Source organism: Ursus arctos, unplaced genomic scaffold, assembly GCF_023065955.2.
Source record: "Ursus arctos isolate Adak ecotype North America unplaced genomic scaffold, UrsArc2.0 scaffold_4, whole genome shotgun sequence".
In the NCBI taxonomy this organism is placed as follows: Eukaryota; Metazoa; Chordata; class Mammalia; order Carnivora; family Ursidae; genus Ursus; species Ursus arctos.
The window spans coordinates 84,953,134-84,967,720 of record NW_026623056.1 but is presented as its reverse complement, the minus strand read 5'-3'; the positions used below and the strand labels follow the sequence as shown (position 1 = coordinate 84,967,720).

Below are 14,587 nucleotides of genomic sequence, written 5' to 3'. Positions count from 1 at the left end.
CTGCTTGTGACGGCATTCGGCTCCTAAGACCCTTCTGGGGAACATTACATACAGAAGAGAGAAAAGACCCTGACCTGGGGTCGAGCCCAGGCTTGAGTTCATCAGGGAGCACAGGGGCATAGGCTTCATTTCTTCACAAGGGATTTGCACTCAGAAGCAACAGGAAACATGCATCGTGTTTGGATATTAATAAATATCAGACAAGAAATACATACATTATTCTTCTTCTAAATATTAATAAGGTGTCAACACTTGGTAAGCTAACCTTGCACCAGTCTGGGAGAAAGCAGTCTCTTGAGTTTCAATTCCTGCCTTAGTCAAAACAGGAGTAAGTAAAAATCATGTCTTTTCCTTTTAAAAGACGGAGCCATTTGCCCTTGAGCTCGTTGTCACTGTGGGTCTGGGCGAAACCGAGTGGATGAGGGGAAAACCGAGGGCGTATTGTGGTAGTACAGACTCTCTAAGGTGTCTCTGCTGGGGCTGCCCATGCAGTTTGGAATCCGGGGTTGGCCCTGTAGACCCCTCGCCTCCCTTGCTCTTGACCATGTGCATTGAAAGGCAGTGTGTACGCGGTGCCACGGAGGATGTATGTGGAGGACAGCAAAGTTAATAAAGAAATGGGGCAAGGAGAGTCTTTCTTTGTCTTGGAACTGCACAAAACACAATATTTTATTTGTTGGCATTTAAAAGCAACGATCAGGAAAGAGAAATAAGTATGTGTGCTCACATGCAAAATCACCCTGTTTTTAGCACCTCCAAACGGGCTCGTCTCCTAACTAAGGTAGAGGACGAGCTGTAGGATATTCTTTGGTCGGTCGCACGAGAAGGGGTCTCCTCCGCAGAAGCATCCCCTCTCGTTCCTCTAGCTGCTGTGAAGCCTTCTTAACGCACTCAGAGTGGAGTTATGGTGGAGCTCGACTGAGCTTTACCTACAGGTCTGAATTAGCTTGTCGATGCCTATTGAAGTGGAGAAAGGCAAGGCGCTGAACTGCACAGGTGAAAACAACCAATTAAGAGTCACGGCTTAGCCACTGCTTCGGCTCAAAATACAGGATCTCTCTTTTCTTCGTCTTCCTTTAGGCTCCTAATTTCAGTGTGTGCATAAGAGAGAACTCTGATTTCATCTCTCTACTGAAAAGATGTTCATTTAGGAGGAATAAAACCACATAATTTTGCTTTTATTACAGCCATCTTTCCATCACAAAATTAAAATGCTTCCCCTTTTGCTCGGCTTTACAGTATCAGCAAGTTGCTAGACCCTTTTAGGGGTCAGACGCTCCGCAAAACATTTCCTTTTATTTTGTTTTTCCTTTTATAGTTTCACTTAGCCTGTTACAGTCTTTACCAAAGGGGCTGGATTCTCCTGAGCGGATGCCCAGCGTCTTAAGTGATGGGATCCACATCCTGTCTGAGCAGCAGCCTGATGCCAGGGTTGAATTACTATTGAATAAGCAGCAGTGAAATTGTTATCAAAATAATCAGGAGTTCCAAAAACCACAAATAACAACAACAGGACCCAAGTTGTCCTAAATCAGCAAAGACCATCGATATAATAAGAGACTGAGTCACTTTTCTCTACGATCCCTCTCTTGCAAACTCTCCTCGGCTATTTTCTTGCACAGCCTGGGGGAGGGCAGGTGGGGGGAAGGAAGGGCCTTGCTCAGAAAGTAAAAAAAAAAAAAAAATTGACATCACTGAAGTCACATGATTGGCAAGAACCAATTAAGATGGGCTGTGGAAAGGGGAACAGTTAAATTTGTAATTTGGGTTGTGTGAAAACTTCTTTGGGCCTCATAAACAACCACAGAACCACAAGTTGGGGAGGCTGGCAGTGTCAGAAGACTGCGCCCGGCATAGTGGTCAGCAAGCAGGACGAATCACACTGCCTGCAAACCACAGGGTTTCGTAGAGTGGTAAGCATCACCAACCCACAGCCAAGACGCCGCTTTTTTTTTTTTTTAAATCTTGAACAATTTGAATATTTGTTTTCGCAAAGGTACATTTTTTCAGAGGGCTCAGGGAGCCCCAGAGGTATGGGGTGGGGGGGAATGAGACGCAGGGAGCCATGGTGGAGCGTGAGGTGACAACAGTGACCTTTCTTGGTTTTCACTCCCAAGGTGAAAGAAATCATTGAATCCCCCGCCTTCAGAAAAGGGTGCATTTTCAGGAGGAAGCGATGGCTTCAGACAGCATATTTGAGTCATTTCCTTCGTACCCACAGTGCTTCATGAGAGGTGAGTACGTTCTGGTCTTTTGATACCTACTTGGGCTCAGCGTGGCAGAGAACGCGATGGTGGCCCGGGGCACGCAGCTCGGGCCGAGGCCCCGTCTGCTTGGTGGAAGGAATTCAAACTCGGGCGTATGATTACAAGGCTATTGGATTACTTATTCATCAGATGGCAGATCTTCAGCAATGTTTTAATAAATACTTAGCTAAGCTGTTGACGTGTTCGGTGGCTGTGTGAGAACTTTGTCAAGTGCAAGTAAGTTGGGCTCCTCCTGAGTCAAGTCGGAGAAGTTAGAAAGCTTGCGAGAGGCTCCCCGGCTGTTCTTTCTGCCCCCTTGCCTGCAAGGACTGGGGGGAGGGGACCGCGTGTCCTGAGCTCAGCACGCCACGGGGCCCACGCTGCAGCCGGCCCCCGGGGTTCATGCCCAGCCGGCCGGGACGGCGGGTGCCAGCGCGGGGCGGAGGAGGAGGCAGGGCTCCCAGACACACATGTTAGACCAGCCTGGGGACTTCAGGGGCAAAGTGGCAGCTCGGTTGTCCCCTGAAGGCAGAGAGTCCAGGAGACGGGCGGATTTGTCTGGGTGAAAAACCACCAGGATGGGGCCGTGCTGTGCACAGAGGGAGCCAGTGTCTTTCAAGGGAGAAAAAAAAAATGCCAAGTTGTCGTGTACAGAGGTCTCTCTCGCAAAGAGCAATGAAGAAATTTCCTAAGCTAAGCGTTGTCGAGGCTCTGGGTCATTAGATGGTGCGCTTCCATTTAATAGGAAGAGCCAGTGTGGAAAACCTGTCTGCAGTTTTGCAACGGGCCTCTTGAAATGTGCAAAGCTGTAGTCGGAGTTCCGGCTCGGAGGGTGTGAGTACTTGTGTGCATGTGCCTTTTGTGTATCTCTGGTGGGAAAAGAGGGCCGTGCTTAAACAAACAAAAATAATAACGTAAAAATGTCATGAAGGCACGGCCGTGTGTCAGGGCACGCACTCTGACCAACGCCTGCGAAATGCGGCTTGCTGGTTTGGCAGAGCCGGCGTGGAGTGGGACGGGACGGGGGTGGGGGGGGTAATTAATTTTCTGGCTACACACTCTCGCGCGCACCCAAATAGCATCTGTGACTCATTATTTATTCATACAGCCAAATGAGCAGGGGAATGCACAAGGCTGCCAGCCACTTTGTCACAACAAACGTTGTGAATGCCGCAGAGCCTCTATGTTTCCGGGTCCCTGAAATTTAAAAACTTGACAAAGCGTGTGTGTGCGTGCGTGTGCGTGTGTGTGTGTGTGTGTGTGTGTGTGCGCTTGTGCGTGTGCGTGTTGACGGTGGTGGGGGAGGATTTCAGGAGAAGGGGAAGAAAGCAAGTCATTAACCAATTCAAAGCTTCAAATTAGAGGGTTTGCAAGTGCTTCTTTCCTGGCAGCTGAGGACATTTTAGTGAAGTTGAATCATGCGATGTGCGTGAGTCACCGTCCTCGCAGCAGCGCCGGGCTCCCCAGGCAGAGAGGCTGGCCGCTGGTGAGAAGCTGTGAACCGCTCCCGGCTGCATTTCCTCCGGGCCACTAGCAAGCAAAGGAAGCAATATTTGCAGAATAACAGACAGAAACATCTTCCTGCCTTTGCTCTGCTTTCAATACCCTCCAAGCCATTATTGTTTCCTAGTTTATCAACTCAGGAAGGCAGGTTCAGGAAATCGGAAAACAGTCCACTGGGCAATAGACTGGATTTTGTGCGTTGTGCCGGGCTGCCTTCGAAGCGGTCTTTACCGGCCAGACAGCAGGGACGGTGGAGGGACACGGGGACCTGCTTAAATGCCAGGAAACAGACCGGGGCCAGGACCTGACACAGAGCCGAAGCGCTCGTGCTCACGGAGGTCACCGGGCGGTCCCAGGTTAGGGACGAGGGGCAGGTGGCCTTCAAGGGAGAGGTGTGGAGACAGCCCTGACACCCGAGTCAAGTCTCAGAAGGCCTAATGAAAGCAGGCCTTGCTTACGCCTTAGTCTCAGGAAAAGGAACTCGGAGGATTTATAATCTCTAATTTAATAATATCATATGGAGATTCAATTTCAAGTGAAATCTTGACAATTTCCCAGTTAATTTTATCAAGGTGACCCACAAGGTGAGGGTTGACACGTTCCAGATCAGCCAATCACACGCCCTGGCACTGGAGGGGTGGCAAAATATCTTTGCTTATGGTGCCGTCTGGGCGCTGCCTGAGAGCCTGCTGCAGGAGAGTCGCGTCTAGACGGTCACCTCCAACAGATGGTTCTCTCTCAGAGTTTTGACCCCATTCCCATAGACCGGCCACGAGCGGTGCTCAGCCCCATGGTCACTTCTTGCTTTGTATAATTTATGGCGAGTGTTGCCTCCCCAGCTGCAGCTAGGACCTAGAGGGGGAAACGGCATCTTGTTTTCTTCCTGGGATGGTACTTTATCAGTCCGTGCAATCCTCCCAGAAGGAAACCCATAACTCATTTTGGGCGAGGTACCCATGTGAAACGCAGCAGGGAGAGAGAGCTGTGGGGCCAAGTGCGGCCTGGTTCCCTTGTCGCTGAGAGGCAGGCCAGGGTCTGAAGGAGGGCATGCAAAGTGACTGTGGTCTACCGCAGAGAGCACCGCGCTCTTCCCACCACACCGCGCCACGCTCTCGCTTCATTTGCCTCGGGGACGAGGTAAGACGTGATTGAACATTGCCTGGCGTGAACACGCATGGTTGGCGACGCAACATTCTTGCAGAACGCACACGCGCGTCCTCACACGATGTGCAAGGTGCCAGCCCGAGGCACAGCGGTAGGTGCGGAAAGGAAAAGCGGTGGCACAGACGCACTTTTGCAAAATCCCTCAGGTAGCCTTGTTCTTAGAAGTGGCTTAGTGGTCTATGCAAAGCCTGAATGCTAATATGCCTCTGAGTTCCTAGAACCACAGGTAGAAATCTCAGCGAGGCTGACTCACGACCGGCTTCTGGGAGGTGGCCTTCAAACGGAATGGCAGAATACAAGCCAGAACGCACAGTATCACTCTGGCTCCATGGAAGAGTCCAGATCACAGAGAGCCATAGATTAAACTAGGCATCCGTAGCTTGCAACGGGTGAAATCGGTCTGGTTTTTCTAGGGCTGCTGTAACACAGTACCCCAGACGTGGGGGGGGTAGGGCTTAAATATCAGAAATGCCTTGTCTCCTGATGCTGGAGGCCGGAAGCCTCCTGGAGAATCCTCGTGTAGCTTTATTTGTTGAAGGCTTCAAGGTGTGGAGAGGATCGGTTTCTTCTGAGCCTCTCTCCTTGGCTTGTGGGTGGTGGGCTTTCCCCCTGTGTCCTCCCGTGGTCTTCCTCCCCGCGTGTCTGTGTCCCAGTGTCCCCTTCTTATAAGGACACCGGACGACGCATGGCATGAGGACCCACCCCAATGATCTCATTTAGCCACCACCTTTGTAAAACACCCATCTCCAAATACAGTCATAGTCTGAGTGCTAGGAGTTAGGACTTCAACGTATGAATTTTGGAGGGGACTCGGGTCAGCCCACGACATGCGTCATAGCAGATCTGACTCCCTCTGGAAACTGTGCCCTTCCCCGCTGCACTCCCGGACGCTGAAGAATCAGACCCCAGCCTCCTCTGTACAAAATGGAGCCTCGCCTCTTGAAACTGCCCACACATTCTGAAACTGAGAAAAAAAAAAGGTGCTAAAAATCCATCTAAACTCATACCCTTCGCCATGTCGTTGCTTTGCACGCTAACAAACCTTTGAAAATGACAAAGCAATTCTGAAATGTTTAAGCTTTAAAAGAGCAGAGAGCCGTCCCCAAAAGGAGCCATGCCTTGGTTCTGCTCCCTCCCGCGGGACTGTCCCTGCATTTCAGAATGCTTCCAAGACACACACCACCAGGGCGGGTGGGCGGAGGGATGGGGAGTGGCGGGCTGCGGGAGGGCCCACACCTGCTCACACACAAGTGCAGCCCCAGCGAGCAGCCAGTAGCAGAAGCATCTGCAGAAACGCTGCTGATCTGGGAGCTGAGCAGCAAGAAGCCTTTGAGCTTTGGAAAGAAATTAGTAGCCGGGAGATTCCTTTGTTCCCTTGAAATAGACCTGAAATGTATGCTCAGAAAAGGCTTGCCCCATTACTGAGAAGGCAAGTTTGTATCTGATGTGAGGGCAGAGGAAGGTTCCAAGGCCTCCACGCACAGAGACTTCATTAGAGCAACCAAGGCTTGGCTGGGCGCTGGTGTGGAGGAGAGAGCCCCGGGGGTCATGGGAGCAAGGAGCACTAGAAGAAGTGGGGGAGGCAAGGGGTGATCGTGGAGCCCCCACGGACAGCCCAGTGATGATGGACTTCTCTTTTCCAGTTTTCTGACTTCAGCCAAGCAGCTTCTCTAGTGAGCCTAGGTTTCCTAGTCTATAAAACGTGGATGGTGGTACCTCTTGTGACAGTGTGTGGCCTGAATTAAGGAACCTGTGTCAAGTGCTTAGCACAACCACAGAAACGGGCCGGAAATACTAGCCTTGGCTCTCCACGTTCGGTTATCTCAGATGACGCTCTGGGAAAGGAGAGGTCCCAGCATCCTGGAGGACGCTGGGGGAGGCTCCCTGGAGAAAGTGACACGGGAGCTGGGGAAGGGACGGAGGGCGGGAACCCAGAGCTAAGGGAAGGGTGGTCTAGGTGGGGGAGGTACAGCAGTACAGCCTGGGCAAAGGTCAAGCGGCACACCCCAGGGGGTGTGGGAGGTGTTAAGTAAGTCAGCCTGATGGCTTTCTTTTCAGCGGCACGTCGCCCTTGCTTTACTCGCAAGTACCACAAAGAGGACCGAAGAAGAACCTGGGTCCTTTACAGAATTCACCTGAACAAGTGTAGCCAATCGGCCTGTGTTGCAACATCCATCTTGTCAGATGTTTCTCCTCCTTGAGAGTCCTGGTGCCGCTTTCTTTTCCTCCAGGTCCTTCTTAGTGAAAAGGCCCTTTCGCCCTAGAACCACCCGCAAGTCCTCCGGGCCTCTGAGAGGCTGCCTGTTTCCGTGCTTCTCACGACATTTCTGGCTTTATTTTCAGGTGCGCGGGCCGCTCCTCTGTTTGGGGGAGGGGGCAGAGGCCTGCACAGGAAACTCGAGCTCATTTTCAGTTTCTCAGGTAGCTTCCTAGTGACCTAGATGAGTCATTAAATGTCTCTGTGTCTCACTCGGGTTCTACAAACGGCGCTGGTGATGTTCCAGATGGGCCTGCCTCCGAGTTACAGAGTTCCTGTTCGAAATCTTTGAACGCGTCAGAGAGCTACCGTCGAGCACAGCACACTGTTCTTAGCCTCACAACATGAAGGGACTTATTATTATTATTATTATTATTATTTTACTTCCTGATAGGACATAGTCATCCTACCATTTCACACCCGTGAAGTATTTTCTCACATTGGCTCAAAAAAAAAAAATCTTCTTTCTAATTCCCACTCTTTAGAGAATTTTCCAGAAGCTGCTCTGGCACCTGAGCAGCTATGACAATCTGCAAAACACGTTCCCTGCCATTCTGGCTCCTTCAGTTCCCCCATCCCTCCTCCTTGGTGCCACCAATCCCCGGCGTTAGCCTTTCTTGCTGAGTAAAATAAGCCTTAGGCAAGGAGTCTTTCCTGGCCTGTCCCTTCCCTGCCAAAAAAATGTCATAACTGTGATGGCCCAGAGCGGTCGAAAGGGAGCATTTCCTTTAAGAGCTTTGCAGACCCTGAACGTAATTGGGGAGTGCTTTAGGAGAATTATGGGTGGTTCCTTGTACATGAAACAGAGCTCAAAACTTCAAGTAACCTTTGGCATGCTGGGAAAGTCCACTGGTTCCTCCTCTGGATGCCCCCCCCCGCCTTCATCGGAGAGACACGCTCTCATACTCTCTTAGCTTTGCAAATCTCTCGCTCTCCCTTCTTCTTCCCCTCTAGTCTCCTGGTAACACGGAATGATGGCCCAGAAGGGAGAGAGGAGCTAAGAGAACTAACCCACGGATCCAAGATGATTGCAACGACGCATTTTACCACAGTGACATAACGTGTAAAGCTCCTGCTAGGGCTTATCAGTGCGAATTCCTTGGGCCGCCCATTTAGGAAAATCTGACTCTAGCGGCTTGGGCAGCGGGATTGGCCTGTCTCCTGCGGCAGGCAGTTCAGGAGTACGGACCCACGGCTGGTTCGGTGGGGCCTGGATGCGCCTCTATTTTGGCCTGAACCTCAGATCTGTCCGGGCAGGGAGGCGATGCGAGGCCTCAACCCCTTCTCCTTGTGAGGCTCTGTCTTTTGCTTCAGGAAAGGAAGCCTGTCTCCGCAAACTTCCCCTTATAGATCTTGCTGGCCAGACCCATGTCGCAAAGCCTCTGGCTGGAAAGTGCCTGGGACAGAGGAGTCCTCTCTGTCCTGCCCTAAGAGCAGAGAAAAGCAGAGGGGAGGTAGTGGGACCCCCATGCGGCATCCCCTATGACAGCAAAAGCAGTTCCTAGACGGGCTGCTTCCCCATGACATCCCATCCCATCTGTCCCACCACTTCTTTCCGTGTCAACAGTGCTTTGAAAATACACATGGAGAAACCCCGAATTCTTTAAGTTGTGGATGGAAGCTGAGGCTGGGGCGGGGAAATGTTGATTCTCGTTTACTGACAGCAAAAGAGGCAGGAGATGGGGTGGGGCAGGGCCAGCAGTTGGTTACAGGGAGCCAAGGGAGTCACGCCTATGTTCTTTTTGGAAGGAGAAATCACACTTGCCTCTCCTGTGAGAGAAGAAACGCAGAAAGCTTCACGTCCATGGGCGTGTTGCTTCTCCAAGGGCCACCGCACCTGGTCTTGGGGCTAATGTCCGGGTCAGTAACTGGAAATAGTTCGAGTTTTCCTAGCCCTGACTCTTCTGCATTCTCAAAACCCCACAGCCCAACCCCCCACAACTTTTTTTCTTAAGAGAATTCTTTTCTACAAAATTTCTAGAGGGGAACAATTTGTTTTTTTCTTTTTAAGTTGCCCTCCTTACCTTTACTGCAAGATATTTTTATCTTCGATGGAACTATGACAGCCAGATAATAACCCTCGATCTCGGAGGTCGAGCACTTATCCACACTGTATTTCTGTAAGTGATAGATTATGTCTGCTTTGTAAGGACGGGCCCTGTCTACTTCCTCAGTCGGGATACCAAGTTGTCTCCCTGCAAGTCAATGCCTCCTTAAGACAAAAGAAATCTTTTTTTTTTTTTTAGATTTTTTTTTTTAATTTATTTATTCGACAGTGATAGAGACAGCCAGCGAGAGAGGGAATACAAGTGGGGGAGTGGGAGAGGAAGAAGTAGGCTTCCAGCAGAGGAGCCTGATGTGGGGCTCGATCCCATAACACCGGGATCACGCCCTGAGCCGAAGGCAGACGCTTAGCCGTTGTGCCACCCGGGCGCCCCAAGACAAAAGAAATCTTTATTCAGTTTTTCCCTGAAATAAGAAATAATGTAAATCTTTCATTTTGTTGTGTTGTAAGATCCATGTGCACTTAGAGAAGGCTTGATTTGGTGTGGCCCTGTGTCCTCACAGCCCATGGTTCTTAGGTCTTTTTTCACGTGGTCTTCTTTCTAAACAGTGAGCATTTTAGGAGCCCGCATGTAAAAGGTCATCAAAAATAGAAATCTCAGTTGGCTCGTCAGGTTTGCCCCATGGCTCTGCTGATTTCAAAACGAATGCTCCTTTGGGTCCACTCACAGCTTGTGCTAAATTGATTCTGAACCAAGGACACGACTCACCAAATCTTGAGACCCGGTCCATTGAAAGCAAGGGTTATGTGGCTCTGACATTTCGCAAAGCTGCTACTTTACCTTCCTTGCTAGCTGTCCAACTTTTACTTCTCATGTTTGGGATGTCCTCCACAGAGGCTGTGACTCCGAAAAAGAACCTTCTCTGATCTCTGATGGTGAGTGAAATCTTAGATGAGGGAGAAATCCGATATAGCTTGGGAGCTCGAAAAGCAAACCTCTGTCTCTACCCCTCCTTGAGGGCTAGCTTAGTCCTGAGTAGCATTGTGGCTCTTCTGAAAACGTAAAAGATTTCAGACATTCTTTTTTCATTATTAGATCTTATAGAAATGTCTAGAAACTATTGCAGTAGTCAGTTTGCCAGGTAGGGGTGTGTTTAAAAGAGCAAACTAGTCACTTAGAATCCTGAACCTACTGCATGATACTCTGTGGTCACAGGCCACCCTGGGGCGAGCCTTGTTGGGGAGGTGAAACAGGTTGTCAGAGCTGCTCTCTCATGGCTCAAGGTAGAAGCTGTTTCCTTTTGCGATGCAAAAAAATTTAGCATGCATGTCCTTCAATGGTTATTTTCTATTTTAGCCTCAAAATGTGCGAAGGGGAATGGAGATAAACTGAAATACATTGGTTTGGGGGCCATTTTTTTCTTCCGGGAGCAGTTTTAACACCAACCGCACTTGGCTGCCCTTTATCACATAGCTTCTGCTGCACTTTGAACTCTGTGCACCGAGCCCCCCATTTCACACCATGTGCAGGCAGCGTCTGGGCAGCCCCATCCCCTTCCCGGCAGTCACAGCTGGACTTGACACTCACCCACTTTGCAAGAGCATAATTTGTAAAAATCTGAAACTGCATTTATGTATAAAACCCATCCAAGGGTCTGGAGGGCCTGGGAGGAAGGAAAAATAGCTCTATGCTTCGGGAATCCTCTCCTGTCCCAGCCCTTTATAGGCTGGTTTACATAATGTGGTGGGAACAGGGGAAAATGACATTACATAGGCCCTGGCAGGTGTGAACAGAAACTCGAGCTCCAACATCATTATTATGGAACCTACTGTTTGTTGATAAAGATCAGATTGGCTATTACTCCCAAAGTTCTAGAGCAGAGGAGCAATTATTAAACAACCTTAAACAAATATTAGGACTGTGAAGGGGGTAGGGTCATGTAAAGATGTACAAATGCCAACAATGGAAATTCTGTCCGGCTGCCAGTCATCCTGTGTCATTGCTTCATATTTTTAAGAAAAAAAGCTATGCCTCCATTACACCTCCCACTTCCACATGGGCTGTGTTCAAAACAAAGAGATCATTGAATCAGAGAGGTAGAGGAATCTGTTTAAATAACAAATGAACTCTAAGACTGGGTCCTGTATAAGGCTTTCTAGGTTATGTGTGCGTACATAGTTCTATCTAGATAGTTCTATATGGTTTCAGTTGGCATTTGAAACTGGCTAACTGTATAACTCTCTAAATACGCTGTATGTATAACATACGATACAGAGCACATAACATGTAACACATTCTACATACTGTATATTTTGGCTGGAGCGATCTTAGACATCGCTCAGCCTTAGGACCCCAGAGACATTCACTTTTCCAAGGTGTCGCAGCTGGTCAGTACCTGAGTTAGAACCAGGAGCTGGATCTGCTTGGCTCCTGTCTCTTAAGGTTTTCCAGACACTGGACGTACGTAGATGGCAGATTCCACCTGGGAGTCTCCATGATTAACAGACAGCTCTCCTAATCCTCCTTAATTACTCTTTTCATTGGTCAGACACCACAACCCTTTACAGGCTAAATCCCTTTCATTGTGGGAAAACATTAAGCAGAACAATTTAAATGGAGCAGAAGAGCGTCTTCTGCCCTGGTGTGATTTGGATGTTCTCACCCACCCTGTGGTTTGGGTGTCCTCTTTTACCCGATGAACCCAGCAGTGCCTTAGCTAAGCTACCCACCACATACCGGCCGCCCCCTTAAGCAATTTTAGGGTTAACCAGGTTGGTTTGAATGAGAGTCTCTGGTGAAATCTGTAACCAGAGGAACTGCAAATGCCCGTATTCGCACAGAGGGGTGAGATGGCTTGGGCCAAGGCTCCCAGCCCCCAGCTCTCAAAGGAACCCCTGGGAAGTGGAGAATGCTATCTTCCCATAAGACTTGAACCCCGGCTACACTCCCATCAGGGACATATGTCCTCACGGCACTCCTGATTCAAAGCACTTATACTCTCAAGCAGCCTCTCTCAAGAAAAATAAAAGCTTTTTCCTCTCTTGAGCTTTCTCTCTCTCTCGCTCTCTCTCACACACACGCACACACGCACACACGTACACACACACACGTGCACATGAACGCTCACAGAGGCTAGCATTAAAAATCCACATGCCTTAGAGAACCCACTGGGATTTCTCCCCATAATGTACATTGGACAAAGTTTTTGTAGGTGGAACAGGAACTTCTGAAAGTGGAGAGTCATTTCCAAACTCTTCTAATCATGTGACATACAAATAAAACTTAATTAGCATGCCTCAAAACCTAGGCATAGTTATTTACTTATAAATGACATGCCTGCACTGCTCTACTGATGTAATTACGGCATATGCATCATAAAACACAGCCTAAAAATAGAAATTAAAATAAGAGAAACCTAAAAGTGCAAGTTGTGATGCTTTTTCCTCCCCTCCCCTCCCCTCTCCGCAACAATACTTCAATCTGACACAGAAAGTTTCCAGATACCTGCAAACTTCTTATCTTGCTAACTGGGACTCAGCCCCTACAAGCGACCTTTATTCCTTCACTTGGAAGCGTCAGCTGATGTTTCAGCATCAACCTCACTCCAGAAGGAATCCTGTGTGCTTGACCATCAGGTCCTTTTCTATGAGCTGTCTTTGATAGGGACACCAGAAAGACAGGCCTGAGCAGAGGGTGTGGGTCATGGGTGGGTGCGTGGGGAGGGCAGGGAGCCCAGGGGGTTGGGATCAGGGTGTTGGTTTCTACCCTGTCACCAGCACTTACCACCTGTGTGAATTGAAGCCTTTTACTGAAACTTGCAAAGCCCAGGTTTCTCATCTGTGAAGTGGGTACAATGATCCCTCCTTTGCATGGCTGGCAAGAGGACTTGAGATAAAATGTATGAGGCAATGAGCACGTAGAAGTCAGTAAGTAAAAAGTAACTCTGAGAAATGCCATGGAAGGTGTGCAGAACAGAGGCTAGGGCAGGAAAGTAACCTCCGCTAAGCCCAGAACACAGCTCTGCCCCTGTGCCAAGAGCCAGGCACGTGCTGGGATGAACAGTGGGGTCTACTTCTCTCCCCACAGATCAGCACAGAAATGATCACAGTGCTTCTTGGCAGAGGGCTGAGCTTACCAGGGTTAAACTGATCGGAGTAAGGCTGGTATTTATTGAGCATAAGCTACATACCAGCATGGCGTGGTGCCAAGCATTTTCTTGTGTTACCTCATTAAATCCTTTGCACAAACCTAGGAGTAGGAATTCTCGTTACTAATCCGGTTTTATTGAGGGAAGTGTGGCATGCAGAAGTTAGGTAACCTGCTTGAGGCGAGGCTGCTGGTAAATGCAGGAGCCAGGAGTAAATGGAGGTGCCACTGCAGAGTCCACGGTCGGCCTGTGGGGAGGTCACCATGCTCTTGGTTTGACAGGTGATATGGTTAGAGACGGATCCGGGTTCCTGGACAGCGGGTGACGCTGTGTGTGTTGGGGGAGGGGGAGGTCGAACCTCAAGTGGCTTTGAGCCAGGGGGGGACACCATCCACGGTCCGGGACTGCGTACATGACACTGGACACATTCAGTGGCCGGGGGTCCCTCCCACCAGTGTCAGTGCTGCCCTCACCCACTCCTTTTATCCTCCTCCTCCTCCCCATCAGAGCCGCCCCCAAGGGAGCCGTTCATGGGGCTCCAGGGCAGTCACAAGAGATACTTCTAGAAGCCAGTGGTGCTCAAACCAGAGGGTTAGCCAGAATAACCTGTTCCCAAGACGATACGGAAGTGCTGGTTTAGGTCGGGAGAGAAGTCACCACTAAGTCTTTCTTCCCAGCCAGTTGTCTCAATCCATCAGTCTGGGAGTCCAGCAGGGGTGACTCTCTCCTGAGACAGCGAGGCACTTTCTAAAAAGTCTTAGGAGGCGCTCACTCTCGGGATCAGGGGAGGCCGGCCCTGCATGCTGGCATGACTCTGAGAGATGGGGTCGCCTTAAATTTGCATATCCAGGCACTGCTCTGGCCCCATCCTGGCCCATGTCCAGGACCCACGTACAGAAGAACCCAAAGAATGATCTGGCCGCTCATCAGGGGCCTCACCCCTGAGTTCATCCTCCAGGAAGCCCCCCGGAGCCTGCACTGCCATGACCCTGAGCCTGGCCAGGGTTTTCAGTGAAGGTCCCAGCAAACACTCCTATCCAGTTATTCCCACGGTTGAGAGAAAAATTCGACCTGGAAGCAGTTGATTCAGCTCTGACAGCAAGAAGTGGCTTCAGTCCCTCCTGTAACCAGGACCCTCAGTATCACCGGGGGCCAGTTGCAGTGCAAGGGACCCACTCCCTGGCGAGCCTCTCAGAACAGTCTCTCCGTCCTTCGGCAGAAACATTTATCAATTTCGAAGTCCTCTGACATCATTACAAACCCT

General features: G+C 49.9%; 1 protein-coding gene across 3 annotated transcripts in view; it reads left to right on the top strand.

Annotated features, from left to right (window-relative positions):
• The first annotated feature begins 1,792 nt into the window (after positions 1-1,792).
• Positions 1,793-14,587, top strand: part of RUNX1 (RUNX family transcription factor 1) — a 243,627-nt gene continuing 230,832 nt past the window's right edge. For all 3 annotated transcript variants that reach the window (XM_026508403.3, XM_057306541.1, XM_057306540.1), the window contains exons 1-2: positions 1,793-1,913; positions 2,118-2,234. In XM_026508403.3, the coding sequence (XP_026364188.1) occupies positions 2,177-2,234 (58 nt within the window). In that variant the 5' untranslated portion in view covers positions 1,793-1,913; positions 2,118-2,176. The remainder of the gene's footprint in view (positions 1,914-2,117; positions 2,235-14,587) is intronic.